At 42.2% G+C, this 24,816-nt stretch overlaps 3 protein-coding genes across 3 annotated transcripts in view; 2 read left to right on the forward strand and 1 right to left on the reverse strand.

Annotated features, from left to right (window-relative positions):
* Positions 1-236, forward strand: part of tars3 (threonyl-tRNA synthetase 3) — a 31,318-nt gene extending 31,082 nt beyond the window's left edge. Inside the window, exon 20 of the mRNA XM_056243960.1 lies at positions 173-236. The gene's annotated coding sequence lies outside the window, so the exon portion shown is untranslated. The remainder of the gene's footprint in view (positions 1-172) is intronic.
* Positions 237-1,108: 872 nt separating this feature from the next.
* tm2d3 (TM2 domain containing 3) lies at positions 1,109-6,942 on the forward strand. Its single transcript, XM_056243959.1, has 6 exons — positions 1,109-1,276; positions 1,822-1,917; positions 2,037-2,197; positions 5,997-6,171; positions 6,372-6,447; positions 6,565-6,942. Exons 1-6 carry the CDS (start codon positions 1,168-1,170, stop codon positions 6,728-6,730), a joined length of 783 nt encoding a protein of 260 aa, XP_056099934.1. The 5' UTR covers positions 1,109-1,167; the 3' UTR covers positions 6,731-6,942.
* A 4,581-nt stretch (positions 6,943-11,523) lies between these two features.
* On the reverse strand, positions 11,524-21,079 carry larp6a (La ribonucleoprotein 6, translational regulator a). Its single transcript, XM_056243958.1, has 3 exons — positions 20,474-21,079; positions 16,742-16,940; positions 11,524-13,147 (listed from the first exon to the last, which is right to left on the reverse strand). The coding sequence occupies exons 1-3, from the start codon at positions 21,025-21,027 to the stop codon at positions 12,089-12,091; spliced, it is 1,812 nt and encodes a 603-aa protein (XP_056099933.1). The 5' UTR covers positions 21,028-21,079; the 3' UTR covers positions 11,524-12,088.
* Between the last annotated feature and the right edge of the window lie 3,737 nt (positions 21,080-24,816).

Here is a 24,816-nt window from a genome sequence, read left to right on the forward strand (position 1 = left end):
AACCCTTGAAAACAGCCATATTTATGAAAAAAAAAATCATATTTATGAAAAGAGCTTGAAATTAGTGTTAATTTTTTTAGGAAAACCCCCCCACAATCTTTTCACATAAAATGAACGCTGCAGCCCGTCTGAGATATAGCTTCAAAGGTCAAAATGGAATTTCATTTTACAGAATCTGCACGAACCCTGACGAAGGCCACAGATGGGAATATGAAGGAGGAAAACGGCACGGTTTACTCTGAGCGATGGCATTCGGAAGATGATGTTCGCTGGCCGTGTGAATGATATGATGGTTTGGTGTTAAAGTGTCTGGATGTTTGTGTTCAAGTGCTGACAGTGTGTAATAAAGACTCTCAAAGATTCAGCATCATGTTTGTGGTTTGTTATTTTGGAAGTTTATCTCTGTCACACATGTACAGTTTCTGAGAAACATAATCAAAATGTCTGATGCCATGTTGAGGCATTCAGAATCTTTAATTAGTGAATTAAATCATTAATTAAATATTCCCTTTGCCATTTTACTCCATTATAAATCACGCAATGCTACGGGTTATTATAGTTAACTGAAATATTTTTGCTGCTTGAAATAAAATAAAATATAAAAAAATATAAGTTAAAGGGTTAATTTACCCAATAATTAATGTCATTAATTACTAAACTTTCGCGCGTTCACGAGAGCAGCGTTTGAGATTAATATTTTGTAAACAAAGTGGTAAAATAAAAAAATTGTGCGCAAACAAAGCCACTCGCGTCGCTTCATAAAACTGAGGTTAAACCACTGGAGTCGAATGGATTACTTTTATGAAAGTGGTAGTTGCGTAGCTGTCAATGGAGGGACATGAAGCTCTTAGATTTCTTTAAAAATATGTTCATTTGTGCTCCGAAAATGAACAAAAGTCTTACGGGTTTGACGTGAGGGAGAGTGATTAATGACATTTTTTGGTGGACTATCCCTTCTAATTTCGATTTCAGCTAGGCTAGTTAACAAGCCTGGATGCCTTCTCTTGGTTAGAAAAATATAAATTCTCCCTAAAAAGATTGAATAAATAAAGCAATCTTTCTTCCTCCGTTATCGGACTTTTATTTTGAACGAGCAGCCGTTGGGACTCTTGCGGAAGCGGAAGTGGAGTCCGTCCGTCGGGCAGCAGAACAGAACCAGTGTTCGGGATGACAGCGAACGGACTGAAATGGGTTTTTGAACGCGGACAGAACATCATGAGCTCGTATATGATGCTGGTTCTGCTGCTGCTGGACATTTACTCCAAATGTGTGATCGGTAAGATGGTTAAACAGTGCCTCGGGAACTATTAGTGCGGTGTTGTTCTGAAGAACCGTGTGTTTGGTAACGTTACAGTACATTAGTGATGTCATGTGGACCATGTAAATATTACTAGGGTTTATTCATATGGTAATCACACTTACAGGGTAGCCTATTATGTTGTTGTATTTAAAGAGACGCTTTAATCATGTCATCAGCGAAGGACAATAACAGAAGAAAAATCAGTTTTCCCTCATTCAGTTGGACTACACAATAACATAATTTAATTTAATTATAAAAACTAAAACAATAAAAAATAAAAAAAGGAATAATACTATGTACTAAAAATTAAAACATGACTATTAATAATAATTTATGATTATGATTATTATTAGATTTTACAGAACAACCATAATGTTACAATGCTATTGAATACCTTTATTATTATTTTTTATTTGTAAATTTATTTTACCATGGGCTACAAATTTTATTTGCACATGCCTGAAACACACACATAACTCCTCCAGACACACACACAGGTGATGTGGTCTCTCTCTCCTCAGGGTATCTGAGTTCTGCTCATGTTGGTCAGGATCCTCCGTTCACGGCTCAGCAGAACCCAGTGATGAGCAGCCCAGCGGCCCTGACCTCGTCCTCAGGTGAGACACACACACACACCTCCTCAGGTGAGCCTCTCACACACTGCCTCATGCAGACGAGCAGCAGTGTGAGACTGAAACGTGTGTGTGTGTGTGTGTGTGTGTGTGTGTGTGTGCAGCGTCTCCAGTGCTGACGGAGAACTACACGTCCAGGTGTCCCAGTGGAGGCCTGTGCATCAAACTGCCGTCCGACTGCATCACCTGCTCGTTCCATCACAACTGCACCTTCGGGCGACCGGCAAACTTCACCTGCAGGAGCCGAGCCGGCGTTCACTGCGTGGTGAGAAACATTCACATCCGTCAGAAACATTCACATCCGTCAGAAACATTCACATCCGTCCGAAACATTCACATCCAGCAGAAACATTCACATCCAGCAGAAACATTCACATCCAGCAGAAACATTCACATCCGGCAGAAACATTCACATCCGGCAGAAACATTCACATCCGTCAGAAACATTCACATCGAGCAGAAACATTCACATCCGTCAGAAACATTCACATCGAGCAGAAACATTCACATCCAGCAGAAACATTCACATCGAGCAGAAACATTCACATCCAGCAGAAACATTCACATCCAGCAGAAACATTCACATCCAGCAGAAACATTCACATCCAGCAGAAACATTCACATCCAGCAGAAACATTCACATCCGGCAGAAACATTCACATCCAGCAGAAACATTCACATCCAGCAGAAACATTCACATCCGGCAGAAACATTCACATCCACCAGAAACATTCACATCCACCAGAAACATTCACATCCAGCAGAAACATTCACATCCAGCAGAAACATTCACATCCAGCAGAAACATTCACATCCGGCAGAAACATTCACATCCAGCAGAAACATTCACATCCGGCAGAAACATTCACATCCGGCAGAAACATTCACATCCAGCAGAAACATTCACATCCAGCAGAAACATTCACATCCAGCAGAAACATTCACATCCAGCAGAAACATTCACATCCAGCAGAAACATTCACATCCGGCAGAAACATTCACATCCGGCAGAAACATTCACATCCAGCAGAGACATTCACATCCAGCAGAAACATTCACATCCGTCAGTCACATCCGTCAGAAACATTCACATCCGTCAGAAACATTCACATCCAGCAGAAACATTCACATCCGGCAGAAACATTCACATCCGTCAGAAACATTCACATCCGGCAGAAACATTCACATCCGTCCGAAACATTCACATCCAGCAGAAACATTCACATCCACCAGAAACATTCACATCCGGCAGAAACATTCACATCCGGCAGAAACATTCACATCCGGCAGAAACATTCACATCCGTCAGAAACATTCACATCCGGCAGAAACATTCACATCCGGCAGAAACATTCACATCCGGCAGAAACATTCACATCCGTCAGAAACATTCACATCCGTCCGAAACATTCACATCCGTCCGAAACATTCACATCCACCAGAAACATTCACATCCACCAGAAACATTCACATCCGGCAGAAACATTCACATCCGGCAGAAACATTCACATCCGTCAGAAACATTCACATCCGGCAGAAACATTCACATCCGGCAGAAACATTCACATCCGGCAGAAACATTCACATCCGGCAGAAACATTCACATCCGTCAGAAACATTCACATCCAGCAGAAACATTCACATCCAGCAGAAACATTCACATCCATCAGAAACATTCACATCCAGCAGAAACATTCACATCCGTCAGAAACATTCACATCCAGCAGAAACATTCACATCCGTCAGAAACATTCACATCCATCAGAAACATTCACATCCATCAGAAACATTCACATCCAGCAGAAACATTCACATCCGTCAGAAACATTCACATCCAGCAGAAACATTCACATCCGTCAGAAACATTCACATCCGTCAGAAACATTCACATCCATCAGAAACATTCACATCCGGCAGAAACATTCACATCCGGCAGAAACATTCACATCCGGCAGAAACATTCACATCCGGCAGAAACATTCACATCCGGCAGAAACATTCACATCCGGCAGAAACATTCACATCCGTCAGAAACATTCACATCCGGCAGAAACATTCACATCCGGCAGAAACATTCACATCCGGCAGAAACATTCACATCCATCAGAAACATTCACATCCATCAGAAACATTCACATCCATCAGAAACATTCACATCCGGCAGAAACATTCACATCCGGCAGAAACATTCACATCCGGCAGAAACATTCACATCCGTCAGAAACATTCACATCCGGCAGAAACATTCACATCCGGCAGAAACATTCACATCCGGCAGAAACATTCACATCCGGCAGAAACATTCACATCCGTCAGAAACATTCACATCCGGCAGAAACATTCACATCCGGCAGAAACATTCACATCCGGCAGAAACATTCACATCCGGCAGAAACATTCACATCCGGCAGAAACATTCACATCCGGCAGAAACATTCACATCCGGCAGAAACATTCACATCCGGCAGAAACATTCACATCCGGCAGAAACATTCACATCCGGCAGAAACATATTTGAGGTCGATGAATGATTGTATTTCCTGCTGTTAACGATCTGTCCGTCACAAGCCTGTGTTATTGCACCACTTCCTGTGGAGTTTTTTTCTGCGACTAAACAACCTATAAAATGTTAGTTGGCTTCGTCTAGTCGACTCCCGGCTAGTGCACTATAGCGGCAGCCCTACTAATATACACAACATCTTCTGTTACTTTAAGTCAGTGGTCTCAAACTCGCGGCCCGCGGGCCATTTGCGGCCCGCGGGGTGATATTTTGTGGCCCCCTACTTGACATTAAATTTTAATGTTAGTGCGGCCCGTCATTGCGTGTGCCGAGTTTTTTTTTTTTTTTATCCCTTATGGGCTACCATAGATAGTCTCGTGACAGCTTACGGTGGGTTTGTTGTCAATAGTTGTCATAGACAACCGCGAAGTACAAACATACTGCGCCTGGAAAAAATGAGCGCGTCGCTTCAATTATGAGCGCGCTTACCGCGTGCCTACATTTGAAATAACGAACTTGAGCGCGCAAAATATGTGAGCGCGATATGTGAACGGCCCCTTGGCGAGCTACCACCAATCAGGCCAGAGCTACTGGTAGCTCGCGAGCGACGTGTTGGAGAGAGACCCTAAAACAATGTGGGAATAATCACTTTGAGCTTGTAATATGTGTCCAACAGGTTGATAAGAAGGTTTGCTCTGATTTGTGCAGTCAGTAATTTGAGACACTATAGCAGCTACATGTGTAGAAACAATTCAATAAGACGGGCAGACATGACTGCAAATATTTGTATTTCAAAAGCAATAATTGTTTTTCTAAGTATAATAAAAGGAAATGTGCCTTCCAAAAAAAACATTCAATATCATTAATGTGTTGTATAGAGAAAATAAAAAGGACATAAGCAAATATAAATATCACAAATATGTGTTATAGACAAAGAAAGTTTGTGAAATGAACTTCAACTGTCAGAAGGACAGCTCATGAAGAACCAATCATGTACAGAAAGGAATGTTCAAATTCAGAGGAACAGTTCAGAAGAAACGTTAATAATAAATATTGAGAAGATTGGATCAGTTGTGCTCCTTTTTTGGAATACTTGAATACTATTTTTTGTGGAATACTTGATGTGGCCCAGCCTGACCCCGACTCTACCTCAAGCGGCCCCCAGTTAAGTTGAGTTTGAGACCCCTGCTTTAAGTACAGTAAGTGAACTATCTGTTTAAAATAAACTTTTTAGCTGGTTCCCGAACGAGCGTAACACTGTGTGTGTGTGTGTGTGTGTGTGTGTGTTCTAGAAGGAGCGTAACACTGTGTGTGTGTGTGTGTGTGTGTGTGTTCCAGAACGAGCGTAACACTGTGTGTGTGTGTGTGTGTGTTCCAGAACGAGCGTAACACTGTGTGTGTGTGTGTTCCAGAACGAGCGTAACACTGTGTGTGTGTGTGTGTGTGTGTGTGTTCTAGAAGGAGCGTAACACTGTGTGTGTGTTCCAGAACGAGCGTAACACTGTGTGTGTGTGTTCGTTCCAGAACGAGCGTAACACTGTGTGTGTGTGTGTGTGTGTCCCAGAACGAGCGTAACGAGCCTCAGCAGAACTTCTCGCTGGCGCTGCCGTGTCTCTTCTGCTGGCAGCTCGACTCGTCTCAGTACCGATGCTCAAACTCCACCAGCTGTCAGACAGTGTCCTGTCCGCGCACACGCTACAACTCCTCCTGCGCCGTGCTGGAGCACGTGCACTGCCTGGGTATACACACACACACACACACACACTTACACAGACGTAATGGTTTTTATACTGTACAAACTGTATATTCTGTCCCCTTACACTAACCCGACCCCTAAACCTGCCCATCACACACACACACACACACACACACACACACACACACACACACTGATACACTAAGACTAATGTGTGTGTGTGTGTGTGTGTGTTGTGCACAGGGAAGCGAGTGTTTCAGAAGCGTGTGTTCTGTAACTGGACTGGAGGATATAAGTGGTCCACGGCTCTCGCCCTCAGGTGAGTCACTTCACACTCGTTTCATTCCTTCGATTCAGTGTAATCGGTGTTAGTATGATGGACAGGGGAACTTTGTTGAACTTGTGTGTATGTGTGTGTGTGTGTGTGTGTGTGCAGCATCACTCTGGGCGGCTTCGGTGCGGACCGCTTCTATCTGGGTCAGTGGAGGGAAGGTCTGGGGAAACTCTTCAGCTTCGGTGGTCTGGGCATCTGGACCCTCATCGATGTTCTGCTGATCGGGGTCGGGTACGTGGGGCCGGCCGACGGGTCGCTGTACATCTGACAGTTCTCAACGCTGTTCTTGACTCACACACACACACACACACACACACGGTTCCTGACGCTGTTACTGCAACTCCTACTTCCCAGATTTACAACCCGATTCGCACGCGTCTCCATCCAAACTCCCACTGTGGCAGATTCCCATCTGCTCTGAGTGTGTTCCTGCCTTCAGCTGCTCGTCACACCCAGACACACACACACACACACACACACACACACACTTAAAGCTCGCTCGCACGCACACTAATGCACACACACACACACACACACACTTAAAGCTCGCTCGCACGCACACTAATACACACACACACACTTAAAGCTCGCTCGCAAGCACACTAATGCACACACACACACACACACACACTCTACGCACGCATATACCCTTTACTCTCACAAACAAACACACATGCACACACACATGCACACACACACACACACTCTCTCACTCACTCACACCCACACACTCTCTCACACACACACACACTTGACGCACGCACACACCCTCACTCGCTCCCTGTCACTCACACTCAAACACACACACACACTCACTCGCTGTCTCTCACACACACTGCTCTGGGCCGAGGACGCAGAAGATGGTCAAATATGTACAATATGTATCTAAACTCATCTGTGTCGGTGCATGTGTAAATATAAGTGTAAATATGAGTGATTCTCTGTGCTGAATGTTGATTTCTGAATAAACACTGTTAGGTTGATGATTCTCACCTGTGTTTGGTTTTGTGTAACAATATTCCTCTCAGATTCAAGGCAACACACTCCCTGTGAATCAAGTCATCACTGTCATTCTACATTTGATTGATTAGAAGAATTGCAAACTTTTCTGAAATGTTGTGGATATGCAAATGAGGTGTTAGCTAATTAAATATGCACTTATTTGCATACAAAATCAGTGTGATTTTGTTTAAAGGTTTTTCCAGAGGGGATTCTGGATATAAATCAGAAAATACTGACGGAAAACGTAAATTTTCTCCATGTTTGTCGGAATGAAATATTGTATAAAGCAGGTGAATGATTTATGAAGAACATAGATATGAATAAAAGTGTGTAAAGCTGCAGAAGTGGAGCTCTCTGACTCAAACTCTCCGCCTTTAAAGACTGAGACTGAAATCTACAGACGCTGATAGATCAAGAGCAATAAAATAAACAGTTAAATGTGTGTGTGGATGTTTTCTGTCCACGAGTGTGAAAGACGACGAATGTTTAATGGAAGAAACATTGAGCGCTGGATGAAAACCACGTTTCCTGGAATCGCTGTTTCTGATTGGTCGATGGTGCCACATATTGATTTATCTGCCTGATGCTTTTATCCACAATGACTTGCAGGAATGGTCCACGTTTACTCAGTTCATGCCTTCCTTGGGAATCGACCTTTGACCTTTAACACCAAAACTGTTGTGTTTGAGCTCCACGGACTTCACATATGCACTTTTGTAGACTTTTTATTTAGTTTGAAAGACGGGACATCACTACAGGACTACTTACCAAATGTAGATGAAATATTAAAGTAGTTGCACCCTTAACCAAAAGCACCTGTTCAGCTTCTCTGGTAAGTGTCTCTATGTGTTATTTAATGTGCATCTGTGGGATTTGTTCACATGTTTTCTGATCCAGCAGGTAAAACTTTAGCTCAAACTGCAACAAAAAAAAGATGTTTTTCCTCAGTGTTTTTGTCTTGTTTTCCAGTACGGAGCTTAATTTACGAATGATATTTGTACTAGGAAACACTGAGTAAAAAAAGTATTTTTGCAGATTTAATACTCACTGTTAGAGGTTTATCACGTCACTATCAGCACTAGTTCTAGTTAAACCGTTCCAAATATTTGTGGAATGTAAAAATGTTCTTTTCCTCTTTGAATGATCATTAAATGGCCATTTTTAAGAACATGATGTTTGAGATCTATTGAAATCCAGTTCCAGTCTGAACAAACATCTTTCTTTCTCTCAGGAACACACAATCCTCTGTCATCGTGACCAAATGTAAGTACTTCTTTCTTCTGTTCATATTTTGACCCACATTTGTGTTGTTAGTCCGTTACATCCAGAGCTTCTGTTCCCACTTTATAAAGCACGTATACTGTGACTACATACTGCCAAATTCTTACTAAACAGCAGTACAATATGTTAGATATTAAAAGGGATCATGTAAATTCTGTCTCTTTTGTTTCATGCACAAGCACATTCAATTACAGCACATTGTGCATTCTGAAGAAATGCAGTAGGCTATGCTAATGTATTAATAAGAGAATACTGTACACATTCACAGCAACAAAAACTAACATGAATCGTCCCATAAATGTTGTTACTTATGCTCAACTAACATTAAAAAAGCCTATTTTTCAGGCTTGACCAGCCAATGCGCATGTGCAGTTTTAAGCGCGAGTCTCAGAACACGTCAACATCCAATCAACAACCGACAGAAACAAGTCCCCGCCCTATTTATTTATTTTTCTTTAGCGATAATCCGTTACACCGAGCATGACCGCTGTTTTCCCGCGTAATTTGGCGACTTTTAAACGTTGTCGCGGGTTGATTTTTCCCGCGCTGGTTTAAGAACATTGACTGAAACGCTTGTATTGAGATATTTTACCGATTTTACTTTCTAAGAATGAAACAGCTGTGCGAGATGAAGAGTTTTGTGAGGATGAAGCACACACGTAGGGAGTTCCTTTATAAAAACAGACAGTGGTACAGTACTATATAGTGGTTTGTATAATGACTTAAAAATGGCTAGATTAAAGTATAAGCTACAAAATGAGTCAAAAGAGCTGGAAGAGAAGCAGAAAAACAGAGAAAGAGAACACGATTTTCATATTGAGTTGCGTCTTTGTCAATGGATGTGTAATGTGTATTGGTTAGTTAAGTGTTGGAGGAACGAGAGGGTGAAGGTTCTGGAAAGTGACTTTATACTTGAGTAGATAGAGGGAGTGTGTGCATGTAGGAGTGTATTAAATTGGCAACATATTAGTTATGACTATGAGCCACAGAATTCAGAAAATGGCTTGGCATCATTGCTTTAGTTGGGGGCTGGATATAATTGTACAAATCACAAGATTTAAATGATACAGGCTTTCTACTGAAGCCATTACTGAGATGGATTCATTTGTGATGTGGAAACCATGAGACGGATTTCATGCTCAATGGACAATCTGGCCAAAAGATGTTGTTGCCAATTTAATTGGACATCCAGATATTTCGTTCTACCAGAAAATGAACTATAATTGACAATGCTTATTGAGCCTAGTATGATGCAGATAAAAGCACACTCATTTACTGATATTAATGCAAATTATCGTATACTACTGGCTGCATGCAAACATCCTTTTGAAGAGACTCTGTTCAGGTAAAATCCGGCTCAGGCCTGAACTCAGATGACCTGCAGAAATTCATCTGACTGAACTGAAATATACTGTGCTTTCCTGTGGAGATCAGGCAGTTGCTTAGAAACATTACCATGTCATGCTGTGTCAAATAAAACTATCTTGAGGAAATGGGACCAAATGGTCACCTTTACCGCAGATTCGGCTGCAATCTAGTGAAGTGAAATCATCCGTTCTGATGGATTTTACGTGATCATTAACTCAAAACATCACATTACTATTAGAAGAGCAATGCAGCTGCCCTTCTCAGACTCTGAGAGACCAGGCATTATCTGCGTCTCAACAGGGGTGAACACAACGCATCGTACAACAGCATGCATAGAGGAAATGCTCCTGAATCTGGAAGTGTTTGTTAATGTCAAACTCTAGGCACAAATTAATCCGACACTTGGTAATATGGCTGATGCGAACACAATATTTAGCCTAGTGTTTGTTCAAAGTGTTAGGCTGTAAATGGCACGACTGTTAATGCATTTACATAACTGTCACTATCATTTGTCCTCCATCAGTCATGCTTATTGTCGCCGGGCCTATGCAGTTCATTGAAAAATTAAGCCTTTATATGTATTGCATTAATTATGCCTTATTGTATGATCTCATGACCACAGTTCATTGAACATTCATTGAACAGTGCATTAAAACACATGACAAACCAACTTCAGATGCAAGAAATCTTTAAATATTAAAATGCATTTGAACTTTGGTTGCAATTATTTATGAATGCATTATTATACAGTCAGACCAAAAGTTATTCAGACACCAGATATTTGATATTATTTTCACTAGTGTGTGCAGGACACTATAGATCATTTATGTAAGCGAGGAAAGTAAAATAACGTAAACTGACTTATTATACCCAAATATTCTTCATACAGTGGACTAAATATTATCCGGCCACTTTGAGCTGATTATGTTTTCTGTAATCGCTAATGCTCTTTTTACACACACACTGAACAACATGAAGCATTGCTTGGTCACTGGTTGAGCTAAACTGGTATTATCTAAGTGTGTAGTTCAATTTAACAGCTGACAGATATTCAACATAATTCATGTGTGAGAGTCTAACAGAAGGACGGACAAAACCAGTGAGTTATGGTTATATTTTATTACCGTTTTCCATCTAAACTACAGCGAATAAACTGATATGTGAGAAATGTTGGTGTGTGAATACATTTTGGCTTGACTGTAACATGCATTGTAAGTGAACATTGATCGGTCGTAATTGTTTATCGTACAAAATATGCACAGAAAGTGTTCAGAGTTAAATCTGAATGGGAAAGCAGTAGAGAACCCCTGATTTACATAACCGAACACTACAGCGAATTGAAATGCAAAACAAAACCGCCAGAAGCAAGAGAATATTGGATCCAAAGAAATGAGCAATACCCCAGATAGCTGCGATTGTAGTGATTTATTTGTACAGTACGGAAGCAGACTGTGCGATGCCTTCACTCAGATGAAGGCAGATACGAGGCATTAGTGCTCAGGACAGAAACCTCAAACACTCTTTCACTGCGAGGAAGCAGAGAGGACTCGAACCCAAGAACAGAGGAAAGGAAAAGAAAAAAGAGATCCATAAATCACTAAAATGAGAAGCACGTTTAAAGGCAGAAACAAAACAGAAGATAAAGCAAATATATTCCTTCAGGGATTTCCAGCGCCGGGGGGGTTGGGGGTGGGGGGGTTATCCCAGGAGATTACGTCCACGGCATCATCAGAAAAGGCAAATGGTGGTGTTACCGAGATCAGAACCAACACCGGGGAAAAATACGGAGGCGATTTTTAAAAACTTAAATACTTTCAGAACGGCTTCCCTTTGTCGTGATGCCATCATTCAATGAGGAAATCAGTTAAATTAAGATGTATAAAACGTTAACAAAAATAGCATAGAAAAAGGTTTTACAAAAGTCCTACAGAGATGCGTTGAGTTGAGAGAGTGTGAGAGTTGACGACAGGAGTCTTCAGGTTTGCGTGGACGCAGATTTCCCGGGTCCAGGACAGTGGAAGCCTCGAGTCCCGTCTGGACCTCTCGGGAGCCGGACCACTCCCGGGGGAAGCCCGTCGGCGTTCTGGATCTTCCGGCCTAGCATCGGGCTTCCCACCGGGCTACTCTCCTGGCTCGCCACTTGCTTGCGCCGCTGGACCCACGGGCTTCCCGACGGCGTCAAGCTGCTATCCGAGGAATAGTCCGCCCAACGCCGGCCCGGTTCCGGACTCAAACGACCCTCGCTAGCTAGCGGAGACTTCCCAGAGTGGTGCGTTTTCCGTTGGGAACACGGGCTTGCGCGTGGGCTGCTCCACGGACTCGAGCGCGGCGAAACAACCGGGCTGAGATGATTCGGACCGGCGCTTGTCGGACTGAGCTTGTTGCAGGAACGCGACTTGCGTGATAAACGAGGCGATGTAGGATTGCTTTCCGTTTCCGAAGAGCTAGCGGCGGAGTCGTCGCCTCCGAGATACTGAAGCTCTCGCACGCGACTGTTGAGCGAGCGACTTTTACGCAGGCCGCCTTCATCTCGTTGCCGGTCTTTCTGGACCTTTTTCTTCGGAGGTTTGGTGCCGATCAGAACCACTTTCATTCCTCCGTCTATGCCGAACGCCTCGTGGGCTTTCATCGCCGCCTCCACTTCTTCGAACTCTACGATTGCGCACTCTTCCGTTCCCAGTTGGGAATAACGCCCACTCAGCTTCTTCAGATCCGCCGGCAAGTCCTTCCCGGGTTTGAGGACCCGCACCGAGGCGATCGGCCCGTAGTTTCCAAACGCCTTCAGAAGAAGCTCCATGAGCCGCTCCTGTTGGGTCGGGCCTCCGTTACCGGCGTCTCCTCCGAACGCTACGTCGAGCTCCGGCCAACGCTTCAGTTCGCTGAGCAACAGCATCCGACTCGGTAAAGACTCGCTGGCGAAAACCGGCACGGTTGACCTGCGCCGCACCTTCCGGCCCTCTTCGTTCAGCTCCAGCAGGCTTGAGTGACGCAAGGCGTACGCCGTGGTTCTCCAGTCCCGCGTCAAGTGCTTGACCTGAGAGAGAGAGAGAGAGAGACATGTTCAACATTCTTCAGGTCAAGTCACCTTTATTTATAGGGGCTTTCGCACCGGAGGAGCCTTTTCATAGTTCCTAGAACTATTGGCGGATGTTGGCATGTTTGTTCGCACCGCAGGAACTAGGAGCGATTTTAGCTCTAGGAACTCCTTTACTAATTTACTCCTCCAGAGTCGGTCTAACCCAGCGCTATAGGAACTACAGTGACTTTAGTGTTCTCTGATTGGCCGAACGCACGCGAAACACCAGCACCCGCCATCATTAAAAAGCTGTGTAAACACAGATTATAGCCTATATATTTACTCCACAAACTAACTCTACGAACATGTAAAACAGAGATAGATGAGCCTCTTAATCTTTACACTGAGGAGAAATTCCAACGCAACTCTGAGGGACCGAGAGAAACATGATGTATTTCTGCTCAGCAACACTGGGCATCAACACACGCCATACGCTAATAACTGTTCATTACCGTCTACTTTCTGTGTATAACAGTTCAATCTAATAATGTATTCGACAGGACTGTTAGACAGATCATAAACTAATGAACAGGAGAATGTGAACGCAAACCAGGAAACGTTCCTATGGGACCATTAGTTCTCGGTGAACCACACTGGTGTCTAGTGCCTATAACTACCCGGTGCGAAAGCCCCTTACATAGCGCTTTTTACAAATCATTCAAAGCAGCTTTACAGAGGTAACAGGATAATAATGCAACAAAGTTTATTTCTAGAAGAGAATAGCGTCACAGTCCAGCTTAAGTAAGTTCAGTGATGGTTCAGGTATGACCATCAATCATGTTAAAGTCCCCCCTGTAATCAATTTTATCCTTAAAACTTATCTTTAATTACTAAAATTAGTGTGCTTTTCAGGAGGAGGGGCTTCATAGAGACAGGAAGTAAACAGAGCGTTACTGACAGACTGGGAAGAGAGGAGCCGCAACAATGGAGAATATGAGGAGAATAATCAACATTCAAGCAGGAAAACCTGTTCTAGTAGAGCCTGAAACTACATCACGACTGTAAAAGGGCATATAGTTCCTCTTTAAATAACAGTACATTTACTTAAGCAAAATGACTTAAAGTCCCCCTGTAGTCAATCATTTTATCCCTTAAAACTCATCTTAATCACCAAAATGATAAAGTTTTTTCCCTTGAAAAAAAAAATGTCTTCATGCCTTGAAATATCTTAGATGTAACTCGACACCCTCGCCTCATTTAGTATCCGTGGTTCTATGAATATGCAAATGAGCCCCGCCTCCACTCACTCCCTCAGCTCAGAGAGCCACTGGTTGACGATCACACGTTGATCTGATTGGTTACAAGGTCGTTTGTGACGTCAGAAACACCAGAGATTTCAAACCGTGTTTTTGAGACTGTCTTTGGTTCACTGCAGTTTTAAGCAGAAAATACTCAGCAATGCTGTCGACTTATGAACTTACACATGGTGTGTCTTAAAGCAGATTAAACACACCACATAGACACATAAACAACATTAAAAGCTGGATTTACACCACAGGGCGACTTTAAAGACCTCGTGACCTGGAAACTACTAATCATATCTGTTCACTTGTTTGCATTTGTAAACTGTATATGTGTGAGCACAAGTTAAAATGTACATGAATCAAAAAAAGAGCAACATTTGCACGAGTCGGTGTGATTTCAGCATTTTTATCAAATTGTTTAATAGCCAAATTCCTGGTGAAGAATGATCTACCCGTAATCCTGACGAGAGATCCTCCAATCAAAAGCCACCGTTACCATGGAAATGAAAATATTGGCAAGAGTTAAGCAGGGACGGATGAAGCATTGCGAATGACGTAATCTCCAAATACACACTTAAACTATTACTATTTGTGTAAATCTCACAGTATGTCGTTTCTGTGCTTCATAATCCGTGACTAAAGCAGCAGCTTTATATCGTTTCCGATTGGATTGTCGTTCTCAGTGCTTCATGGGATTCCCTTGTCAAACTGTTTAAGTGAGCTTGTTTTCAAATCCTTTCTGCCTCTGAGTTTGTGATTCATCCGTGAGCGGGTTGGTTCGACTCATGACTCAGATCTCTGCATTGAAGTGTGTTGAAACACCTTTAAAGAAACTGAATGAGAATAACACAAAGGAAACGATGGTTTTGTTGGGCTGTTGTTAAAAAAGGAACAGGCTTTTCAAAATGTTGAAATAATGTCAGCACGGGGAAACACAAATGCTTTTAATGGTCCTTGAAAGTAATTATCATGCACTGAATTATTATATTGCATCTCCTGCTGCTTTCACTGATTTGACGCACATTCTGATGGTGAAACGCTAATGTCAAACACTAATGTCTTCATCAAGCTTATTTAAACCTGTACTTTGAGGTGGAATGACATGAAACACAGACATTGACACTGAATGGCCTACGATCAAGAACCGCATGTGGACGAATGGAGCCTTTTCACTATTATTCATCTTTTTTTTTACAGGTATTGTATTGGTACTGACTCGAGATCAGTCTGTCTGACATTTTCTTTTGGACATTTGAGGCTTCATATTAAAAACACTATACTTTGTTTTCTTACCTTGTTATCAGAGTTGACACCGTTTTGTTTTCCAGCACAAATAAACATTCTTAAATCAAGACACATTTACTGGAGAAGCAGAATGACTGAAGATATTAAGTCTTGTTTTATGAGACATTCAAAATGAAGTGAGTTTGTGCTTAAAACAAGAACTAATATCTGCCAATGGAGTGGAAATGGAAACGAGAGAATTTTTCTGACCCCTTTGGCAGATATTAGTTCTTTTTTTAAGCACAAACTTGCTTCCTTTTGATGCATTTTTCAGTAAACAAGACTTAATATCTTCAGTCATGTCGCTTCTCCAGTAAATCTACCTTGATTTAAGAATATTTAGATATTTCTGCTGGAAAACAAGCAGAAACACAGAGGAAGAACATAATTTTTTGCTAAAAAGAAGTGACGACGAGTTTGACATCTGAACAATGTAATCAATCTCTATTTTTTTTTCTAGAAAGTCATAGAAACTATCAGGGATTTTTTTATTTTGCTATTGGGGCAAATGGGAACACACAAATGATTTGTTGTAGTTTCCCGTTCACCACTATAGAAGTTACGAGAACCACGCAAATGTGAAAAGGGTCTATGGAAATATTAAGGTCCCGCTGTGGTGAAAGTCAAGTTTTTAATGTTGTTTATGTGTCTATGTGGTGTGTTTAATACGCTTTAAGACACACCATGTGTAAGTTCATAAGTCGACAGCATTGCTGAGTATTTTCTGCTTAAAACTGCAGTGAACCAAAGACAGTCTCAAAAACACGGTTTGAAATCGCTGGTGTTTCTGACGTCACAAACGACCTTGTAACCAATCAGATCAACGTGTGATCGTCAACCAGTGGATCTCTGAGCTGAGGGAGTGAGTGGAGGCGGGGCTCATTTGCATATTCATAGAGCCACGCATACTAAATGAGGCGAGTAACATTTAAGATATTTCAAGGCATGAATTTGAGGAGTCATTTTGGTGAGTTTTAGGGATAGAATGATTGATTAGATGGGGACTTTAAGATCTGGATCGTACCTTCTTGAAGGAGGTGAGCAGCTTCACGCTGACGAAGCCCAGCTTGTTGCGCCGCACGTGTTTGAGCAGGAACGCGTCGTGCTCCAGATTCTCATCCGACAGATAAAACTCGATCTGCACCACCAGTTTGTGGATCAGCTCCGGGTCCGGAGGCTGCCAGCTCTCCTCCTCCAGCTCGCCACCGCTGGTCCCGGCGCCACTGACACACACACACACACACACACGTCCATCATCATCAGCAGCAGCAGGGAGCCCGTCTGTTTCCCATCATCCCCCCTCAAATCTCTCTTTCCCCCACAATCCAACAGCCTGTGCAAAAACACGAGCATCACAAGTCGCTGCCCACGAGACCTCTCCATCTGAACGCTCAACACATGCTGACCAGAGGAAAACAAACCGGCTCTTCTAAAGCTGCGGTGAGGTTACCTTTCCATCGCTGCGAGTAACCTTCAGGAAACATTCAACCGATGAGTCACTCCGCGTTTAAACACGCGCTCCTGAAGAGACACTCGAGCGGGGCGGGAAACCCTTCAAGCACAGAGAGAGCCGTCATGACCCGCCCACGGACGCTGAGGGACAATAGAGCATCAGCGCTTCACACACACACACACACACACACACACGCGAGTGGGAAAACGGCTCCATAGGTCATGAGGGAGACGTGGGTCGGCGTTTGCCGCGGTCACCGAGTGCATTCGTGATCTAGACCAGGCTTTCAAGGAATCTTTTTAATAAATAAAATATATATATAAATAATAGAATTCTGAATAATTATTCAAGAAATGTATTAAAAAACAGTTAATACAAATTAAGTATACAATAAAAAAATTAGGATAAATAAATAAACCAGGGGGCCACAAGTCCTGGGGTCCCTGGAAAAGCTCAGAAAATAAGTGCAAATCATTTCTTAATTTAATATATACTTATTTAATTTGTATAAATAATTATGTATTACTGGGGCCCATGGAAAACAGCATATGTTTTTTAAACAAGGGGGTTTAAAGGAAGAGCTAGCAGGAAATATAAATAATAAAATTAAATAAATTATAGATTATTAAAATAAACAAATATAACCATGGGGGGCATAAGGAAGAGCTTAGAAAGGAAAAATATTAATACAAATTAAGTATACAATAAATTTTTATTTATTAAGATAAATAAATAAACCTGGGGCCGCAAGTAAGTGCTGGGGTCCCTGGAAAAGCGTAAAGAAATGTTTTAAAAAAATTAAAGTATATAACAAAATATTAATATATATAAATATTTTATGTATTGGTGGGGTCTGTGGAAACCAGTGTAAAAGATTTAAAAAAAACATTATACGATATTATAAAATAAATTTAAATAAATACCACAGTACAGTGCTATAGTGCGTAGAGAAAAGTACACAAGCTAATAATAGATACTAAATATTTTTCAAATAATATTTTACATTGGTCTAGCATATCAATATAAATTTGTATAAATTGAGAAATATGGCTTTTTAAAAGATCAGGAGGATCATATTTTGGGGTCTAAAAGATTGAAAACCTCTGATCTAGACGGATTCATAACCCAATATTTGGCCATTCTCAGATTATTTGTAAGTGTATAACCCAATTTATTCCCAGTAAATGTTTATTGCAGGATGTGTATAGGAATTATGTTGATGTATATATGTGACCCCGGACCACAAAACCAGTCCCATGGGTCAATTTTCTGAGATTGAGATTTATGAATCATCTGAACGCTGAATAAATAAGCTTTCCGTTGATGTGTGGTTTGTTAGGATAGGACAATATTTGAAAATCTAGAATCTGAGAGTGCAAATAAATCTAAACATTGAGAAAATCGCCTTAAAGTTGTGCATTTGTGCTCGCGCTTGTGCTGCATCCACTCAGAAATAAATGTTTTATATATTTACGGTAGGACATTTACGAAATATCTTCATGGAACACGATCTTTACTTAATATCCTAATGATTTTTGGCATAAAAGAAAAATGGATAATTCTGACCCATACAGTGTAGTGTTGGGTATTGCCACAGATCCACCCGTGCGACTCGAGACTGGTCTGGGATCAGGGTCACGTGTGAGCTTTATATCAGCAGCTGTGTTTAGTGGGACTGACACTGATCTGGTCACTGGACTGGACCGTCCTGGAGAACCAGCAGAACCAGTGCAGCAACAGGTCTGGTGCCACTCCTCCGACAGGCATCCGGGCCCCGGTGAGGAGTACGAGGTCGGCCCCTACCGCACGCATTCCATTAAAGGGATAGTGCACCCACCAATTAAAATTCTTTAGTAATTAGTAACATTACGGTTGAGCCACTGGAGTCACATGGACTATTCTAACTACGTTTCTGGACCTTGAAAGTTGCGATGACGGCGCCGGCACTGGAGGCACTACATCAGAAATATCTTCATTTGTGTCCCGAAGATGAACGGTGGTCTCACGGGTTCGACATGAGGGAGAGTGATTACTGGGAGTTTCTGGGTGAACTATCCCTTTAATAACCCTTCTCTGCGGCCCCAGGAGTGTGTGGGCCCTTAGAATCCTCCCAACTTTCACCCCCTGAGCGACAGGTGTCGATCACACACACACTCTCTCTCACGCACACTCTCTCTCACAGGCACACTCTCTCTCACACACTCTCTCTCTCTCACGCACACACACACTCACTCACTCTCTCACACACACACTCTCTCTCTCTCTCTCACACACTCTTTCACACATACTCTCTCTCACACACTCTCACACACACACTTTCTCTCACACGCACTCTCTCACACACACACACTTTCTCTCACACACACTCTTTCTCTCTCACGCACACACTCACTCTCACACACACACTCACTCTCTCTCTCTCACACACTCTCTCTCTCACACACACACTCTCTCTCACACGCACTCACTGTCTCACACACACACTCTTTCTCCCACACTCTCTCTCACACGCACTCGCTCACACACACTCTCTCTCACACTCTTTCTCCCACACTCTCTCTCACACGCACTCGCTCACACACACACTCTCTCTCACACTCACTCTTTCAGACACTCAAACACTTTCTCTCTCTCACACACACACACTCACACACGCACTCTCTCTCTCAAACACTCTCTCACACACACTTTCACTCTCTCTCACACACACTCTCTCAAACACTCTCTCTCACACACACACACACTTTCACTCTCTCTCACACGCACTCTCTCTCTCACACACACACACACTCTTTCTCTGTCACACACTTTCTCTCACTCTCTTTAACACACACACTCTCTGTCACACGCACTCACACACACACACACTCTCTCACACACACTTTCTCTCACACGCACTCTCTCAAACACTCTCTCACACACACACACTTTCACTCTCTCTCACACGCACTCTCTCTCACACACACACACACACACACACACTCTTTCTCTCTCACACACTTTCTCTCACTCTCTTTAACACACACACTCTCTGTCACACGCACTCACACACACACACACTCCCCCTCACGCTCACTGAATCAAATTAGAAATTGACACTTTTATGGGGTCAAGCATTGTGAGCGTGTCTATTTATAGCCCTGCAAGTGCAGCTGGTGTGTGTGTATTTGCGTGTGTGTGTGTTTGCGTGTGTACGTGGATGAAAGGATGAAATCAACAATAAGTCAGTTCCTCAAACACATGACAGGTCTCGTTTTAAACATGCACGCACAACTCTCTCTCTCTGTCTCTGTCTGTCAGTACCTGGACTTGTCGTGTCTGAGCTCGTCCTCGCTGCCGCTGCCCGTGAGGAGCTCGATGTTCCCGCATGACGCGTCCTCCTCCTCGGGCTCCTGGAGCTCCTCGTCCTCCGCGGCCTGGATCGCCACAGTGATGGTCACCGGAGCGCTGATCTCCCGCAGGTGCGTGTCGACGCTCATGATCGCGGGCGTGAACGCGTCCTCCTCCGCGGGGGAACCGACAGCGACGCGGTACGGCGAGCACAAACTCCCCAGACGCGTGTGCAGATCACAGACGGCCGAAACAACGCGCTCCACCGCGGAGCGGAGCGTCAGAAATCTGCGCGGCGACGCGGCGCGGTCAGAGGAGGAGGAAGAAGCGACGCGTTCGGGCTCGTCTTGAGCTGCTACTTCCTCATATGTAAGAGGCTTTGTGTGTTTGAATCGAGCTCTGGGATTGGGCCATGACGCCTCCCCAACCCACCAGCAAAACTGGAGCCAAGAGGGCGGCAGCAGGAACGCGACGCAGCGCAGGAACGCGTTGAGCACGGCGGACATGTCTTCGCTTCTCTTTCGCATTACTTTACAGAGGCCGCGAGCGCCTTATCGATACATTTATATTGATAAACAATGATCACGTGAGGGCAATTAGGGAAAGAAGCGAGAGAGTGAGTGAGCGCGCGCGCGCGACCCACTATCAGGCGTGCAAATAATTGGATAATAGGCTTTACAGCAGCGGATTTACTGTTGGGAAGGACGAATGAAACGTCCTAGCATCAAACACATTCATGAAATTCATTTTAGTAATTAGCAAAAAGTCCAAAATCCCATTTTTTGTTTTGTTTTAAAATGAATATTTAAACATATATGAGTTGGACTATAGGCCTCGCCTATATATATATATAGGCCTATATAGTGCAACTCAGTCCGCTCGAGTTGTTTAAGGTGACAGTGTGACGTCACGCGTGCTGTGAGTCATTCCCGTGATTGATGTTCTGCGCTTCAGTCGTGAGTGCGGTGATGACGTCACGGCCGTGTCCCGCATACTGATGATGATGATACTGCAGTGTGTCCCGCACTAAAGCACAGAGATGAAGACGCTTCAGGTGCTTTTCTTCTTCTTCTTTATATGAGCTTTTACTGGGAAATTGGTGCATTATGGTATGGAGAGCTCAGTAACAGTGAAGCGTTCTCTGTCTCCGTCTCCTCTATTGGTCCTGCATCAGTCTCAGCTCTCTCTGAGCTCCTGACCCGTGTGGTCCATCAGGCTCTCTGTGATCTGTTCAGGGTCAGGTGATGCATCACAGCTTCCTCAGTGTTCACACACACACACACACACACACACACACACACTGAACCCGAGGACCTTCCCGCTCAGGACGCCACGAGCTTGTGCATCTCTAGATAAGGAAACCGTGCTGACGTCATCGCTGCGTTATGAATGTGCATGTGGTTATCGTCCACCAGCGCTGTGTCAGTGCATCATGACAGAGTTCAGAACCTCTCAGTAACTGAGTTTCGCTCATCAGCGTCCGGTTACGGATCTGCAGCGTTCCCTCAGGACAGAGCTGTGTTTATACAGTATTTAAGTGTTTTTTATTGTTGCTTAGATATACAGTTGTGGCCAAACGTGATGTTCACCCAAGCCCTTTACTCAGATATTAATAAAGATTTTGTAAGCATATTGCATAATCAAAGAAATTCTGAACACATGCAAAAACAAGAGAAGCTGATCACTGATTAATGTGTAGTCGATATGCTTTAATGTCAGCTTTTTGTTTTTCTGTGCATTTTTTTTTTTTTTTTGCATGGTAAAATAAAACCTATAGCTGTTTGCCTTTTTTCAAAATAATTTTGTCAGATAAATTATTAAAAACAAGTTTAGTGTTTTGTTCATCCCTCATATTTGATGTTTTTATAAACATATAAAATGTGTTCCTCATATTTTGATGGTTTCATTGATCATTAAGAATAAACATCACTGTCTCCTCTAATAATGATAGTTTATAGCCAAACTCAAGAAACTGCATTTGTCATGAAGAAAACACATATTTAAAGGCCACTAAGAGTGTTTTTGGATAACAATAACAATATGATTCTCAATAGATACTAATCACATTATGTGTAAGTTAAAGCCAGCACAACAAACACTGGATACATATTTTACAATTTAAATAGTTTTCATAGTGCAAAATGTAATTGTGAAATGAAACTGATTAACACATCTGAACCAAAAGAGGAACTGGTACAATGTTATGGATAATCCAAACATGACAATATCAAGATATTATACCAAACAAACAAAATAATGGAATAATACTGTGGTATAATGGAAAATAATGGGTAACATTTGGTCGTCTGACAGCTTCTCGAGGTTACAGTAAGACGTTATGAAGAGGATCTGATGTGTTCACTGGTTCTGTGAGCGGACGCAGATGTGGGAATATAGTTAATGAGCAGCTTTATGAATTTATTAAACGCATTTAGAGCATCAGCTGTGTTACATGTTGTTGTCTGGGTGACTTGCCAACACTTTACACAGTAAGGTCTTACTTGTTAACTTTAGTTGATGCACTAACTAACATGAATGAGTCAATATATTTTTACGGCATGTATTCGCCTTTGTTGATGTTACGTAATAAAAATGTTCATGTTAGTTCACGATGCATTAACATGCGACACTACTTAAGATGATAACATTCGAAAAAACAAAGAGGTTTTGAATTGCACTTTTGCATTGAAAATTGTCTGAGAGATTGGAGGAAAACCAAGATTTTAAAGGCGGAGCCGAGGCTGTTGCTCTTATCTATAATTTTTTTAAGGCAAGTTTGTGATATTTTTTGAGTAATTTTCACATAGAATTAAGTAAACTATACTTACCTAAGTTAAGTGAAAGTAACATAAGAAATTAAGTAAAATTTATTTAGCTAATTTAAGGTTAAGTAATATCTATATAATCAAACTTTTCTTTGTACAAAATTTCACTCTAACAATATAACATTGAATTAGCCCATACTCTTTAAGTTTATGATTTACTTAGCTATGTTTAAGTAATCAATACATATAGTGTGTGTCACCATATCTTCATTTCTAAAGTTAAATGTGTGAACGCAGACCTCAATACTTGGTAGACAATTCAGAATGACGGTAACATTTGATGGATCGTTTTTGTGTTTGAATGTGTCATTTTAAGTAGAAAATGAACTCCAAATGTCACAAAATGGCCAGTTACTACTCCTAACAACAAAAGCAATGATAAAATAGTGTAAATACATATGGAAAACAGTGAAAAATATACCTCATTAATTATTAATGGCCCAGTGCATGATGGGAACACCAGTATCAGAAAAGTTGAGTAATTTTACTTAATTTTATAATGTTGATATTTACGCTTTCATTTCTACACGATTGAATTGAGTACTACTATAGAATTTACTTTTTTTTTTTTATTCTTGCCTGAACTAACTTTTTTCATGTAAACTACATTGTTTTTTTCTGTAGTATTTACTTCACCACAAAATCATTTTTATCAGTGCAGATAGGTCATTCACTACGTCACAAGGCCAGTTCCAGCTCTGTGAAGTGGGAGAAAACCAGTTTCAAAGGGATTAAACAGATTATTTTCATCTAAGAGACTGAGATAACAGATTTTACACTGACTTGGTCAAGGTTGGGATTCTTAAAGTCCCCCTGTGGTGTAAATCCAGCGTTTAATGTTGTTTATGTGTCTATGTGGTGTGTTAAATACGCTTTAAGACACACCATGTGTAAGTTCATAAGTCGACAGCATTGCTGAGTATTTCCTCCTTAAAACTGCAGTGAACCAAAGACAGTCTCAAAAACACGGTTTGAAATCGCTGGTGTTTCTGACGTCACAAACGACCTTGTAACCAATCAGATCAACGTGTGATCGTCAACCAGTGGATCTGTGAGCTGAGGGAGTGAGTGGAGGCGGGGCTCATTTGCATATTCATAGAACCGCGCATACTAAATGAGGCGAGGGTGTCGAGTTACATTCAAGATATTTTAAGGCATGACGACAAAGAAAAACCGTTTAAATATGTAATTTTGGTGATTAAGATGAGTTTTAAGAGATACAATTATTGACTTTAAGAACTTGAGTAATTGCACCAGTTTTAAGTGGCAAAATGAAGCCGAGGAAAGAGAGGCATTTATGAAGTGAGAAACAAGTGCCGAATGGCAGTTTCCGGAGAAAAGGAGCAGGAACGGGATGAATAATTGGATTTCAGGATTAAGTCATTGATACAAGATGGATTAGTCGGAGAAAAGACTAGCCAGAAAGATTAGACCCAAAGAACTAAACAGAAACACTGGTGGACAAACGGCTTCTGTCTTTTCCTAAATATA

The sequence above is a fragment of the Rhinichthys klamathensis genome, unplaced genomic scaffold, assembly GCF_029890125.1.
Source record: "Rhinichthys klamathensis goyatoka isolate OS25496 unplaced genomic scaffold, OSU_Roscu_1.1 h1tg000874l_1, whole genome shotgun sequence".
In the NCBI taxonomy this organism is placed as follows: Eukaryota; Metazoa; Chordata; class Actinopteri; order Cypriniformes; family Leuciscidae; genus Rhinichthys; species Rhinichthys klamathensis.

What these genes read in the sequence shown, in the direction of transcription:
- tm2d3 (XM_056243959.1), top strand. Translation starts at nt 1,168, where the DNA reads ATGACAGCGAACGGACTGAAATGGGTTTTTGAACGCGGACAGAACATC. An exon ending in TTACTCCAAATGTGTGATCG is followed by an intron (nt 1,277 to 1,821) that starts GTAAGATGGTTA and finishes CTCTCTCCTCAG; the next exon opens with GGTATCTGAGTTCTGCTCAT. An exon ending in TCCACGGCTCTCGCCCTCAG is followed by an intron (nt 6,448 to 6,564) that starts GTGAGTCACTTC and finishes GTGTGTGTGCAG; the next exon opens with CATCACTCTGGGCGGCTTCG.
- larp6a (XM_056243958.1), bottom strand. Translation starts at nt 21,027, where the DNA reads ATGCGAAAGAGAAGCGAAGACATGTCCGCCGTGCTCAACGCGTTCCTG. An exon ending in CTCAGACACGACAAGTCCAG is followed by an intron (nt 16,941 to 20,473) that starts GTACTGACAGAC and finishes TGTGTGTGTCAG; the next exon opens with TGGCGCCGGGACCAGCGGTG. An exon ending in TGCTCACCTCCTTCAAGAAG is followed by an intron (nt 13,148 to 16,741) that starts GTACGATCCAGA and finishes TCTCTCTCTCAG; the next exon opens with GTCAAGCACTTGACGCGGGA.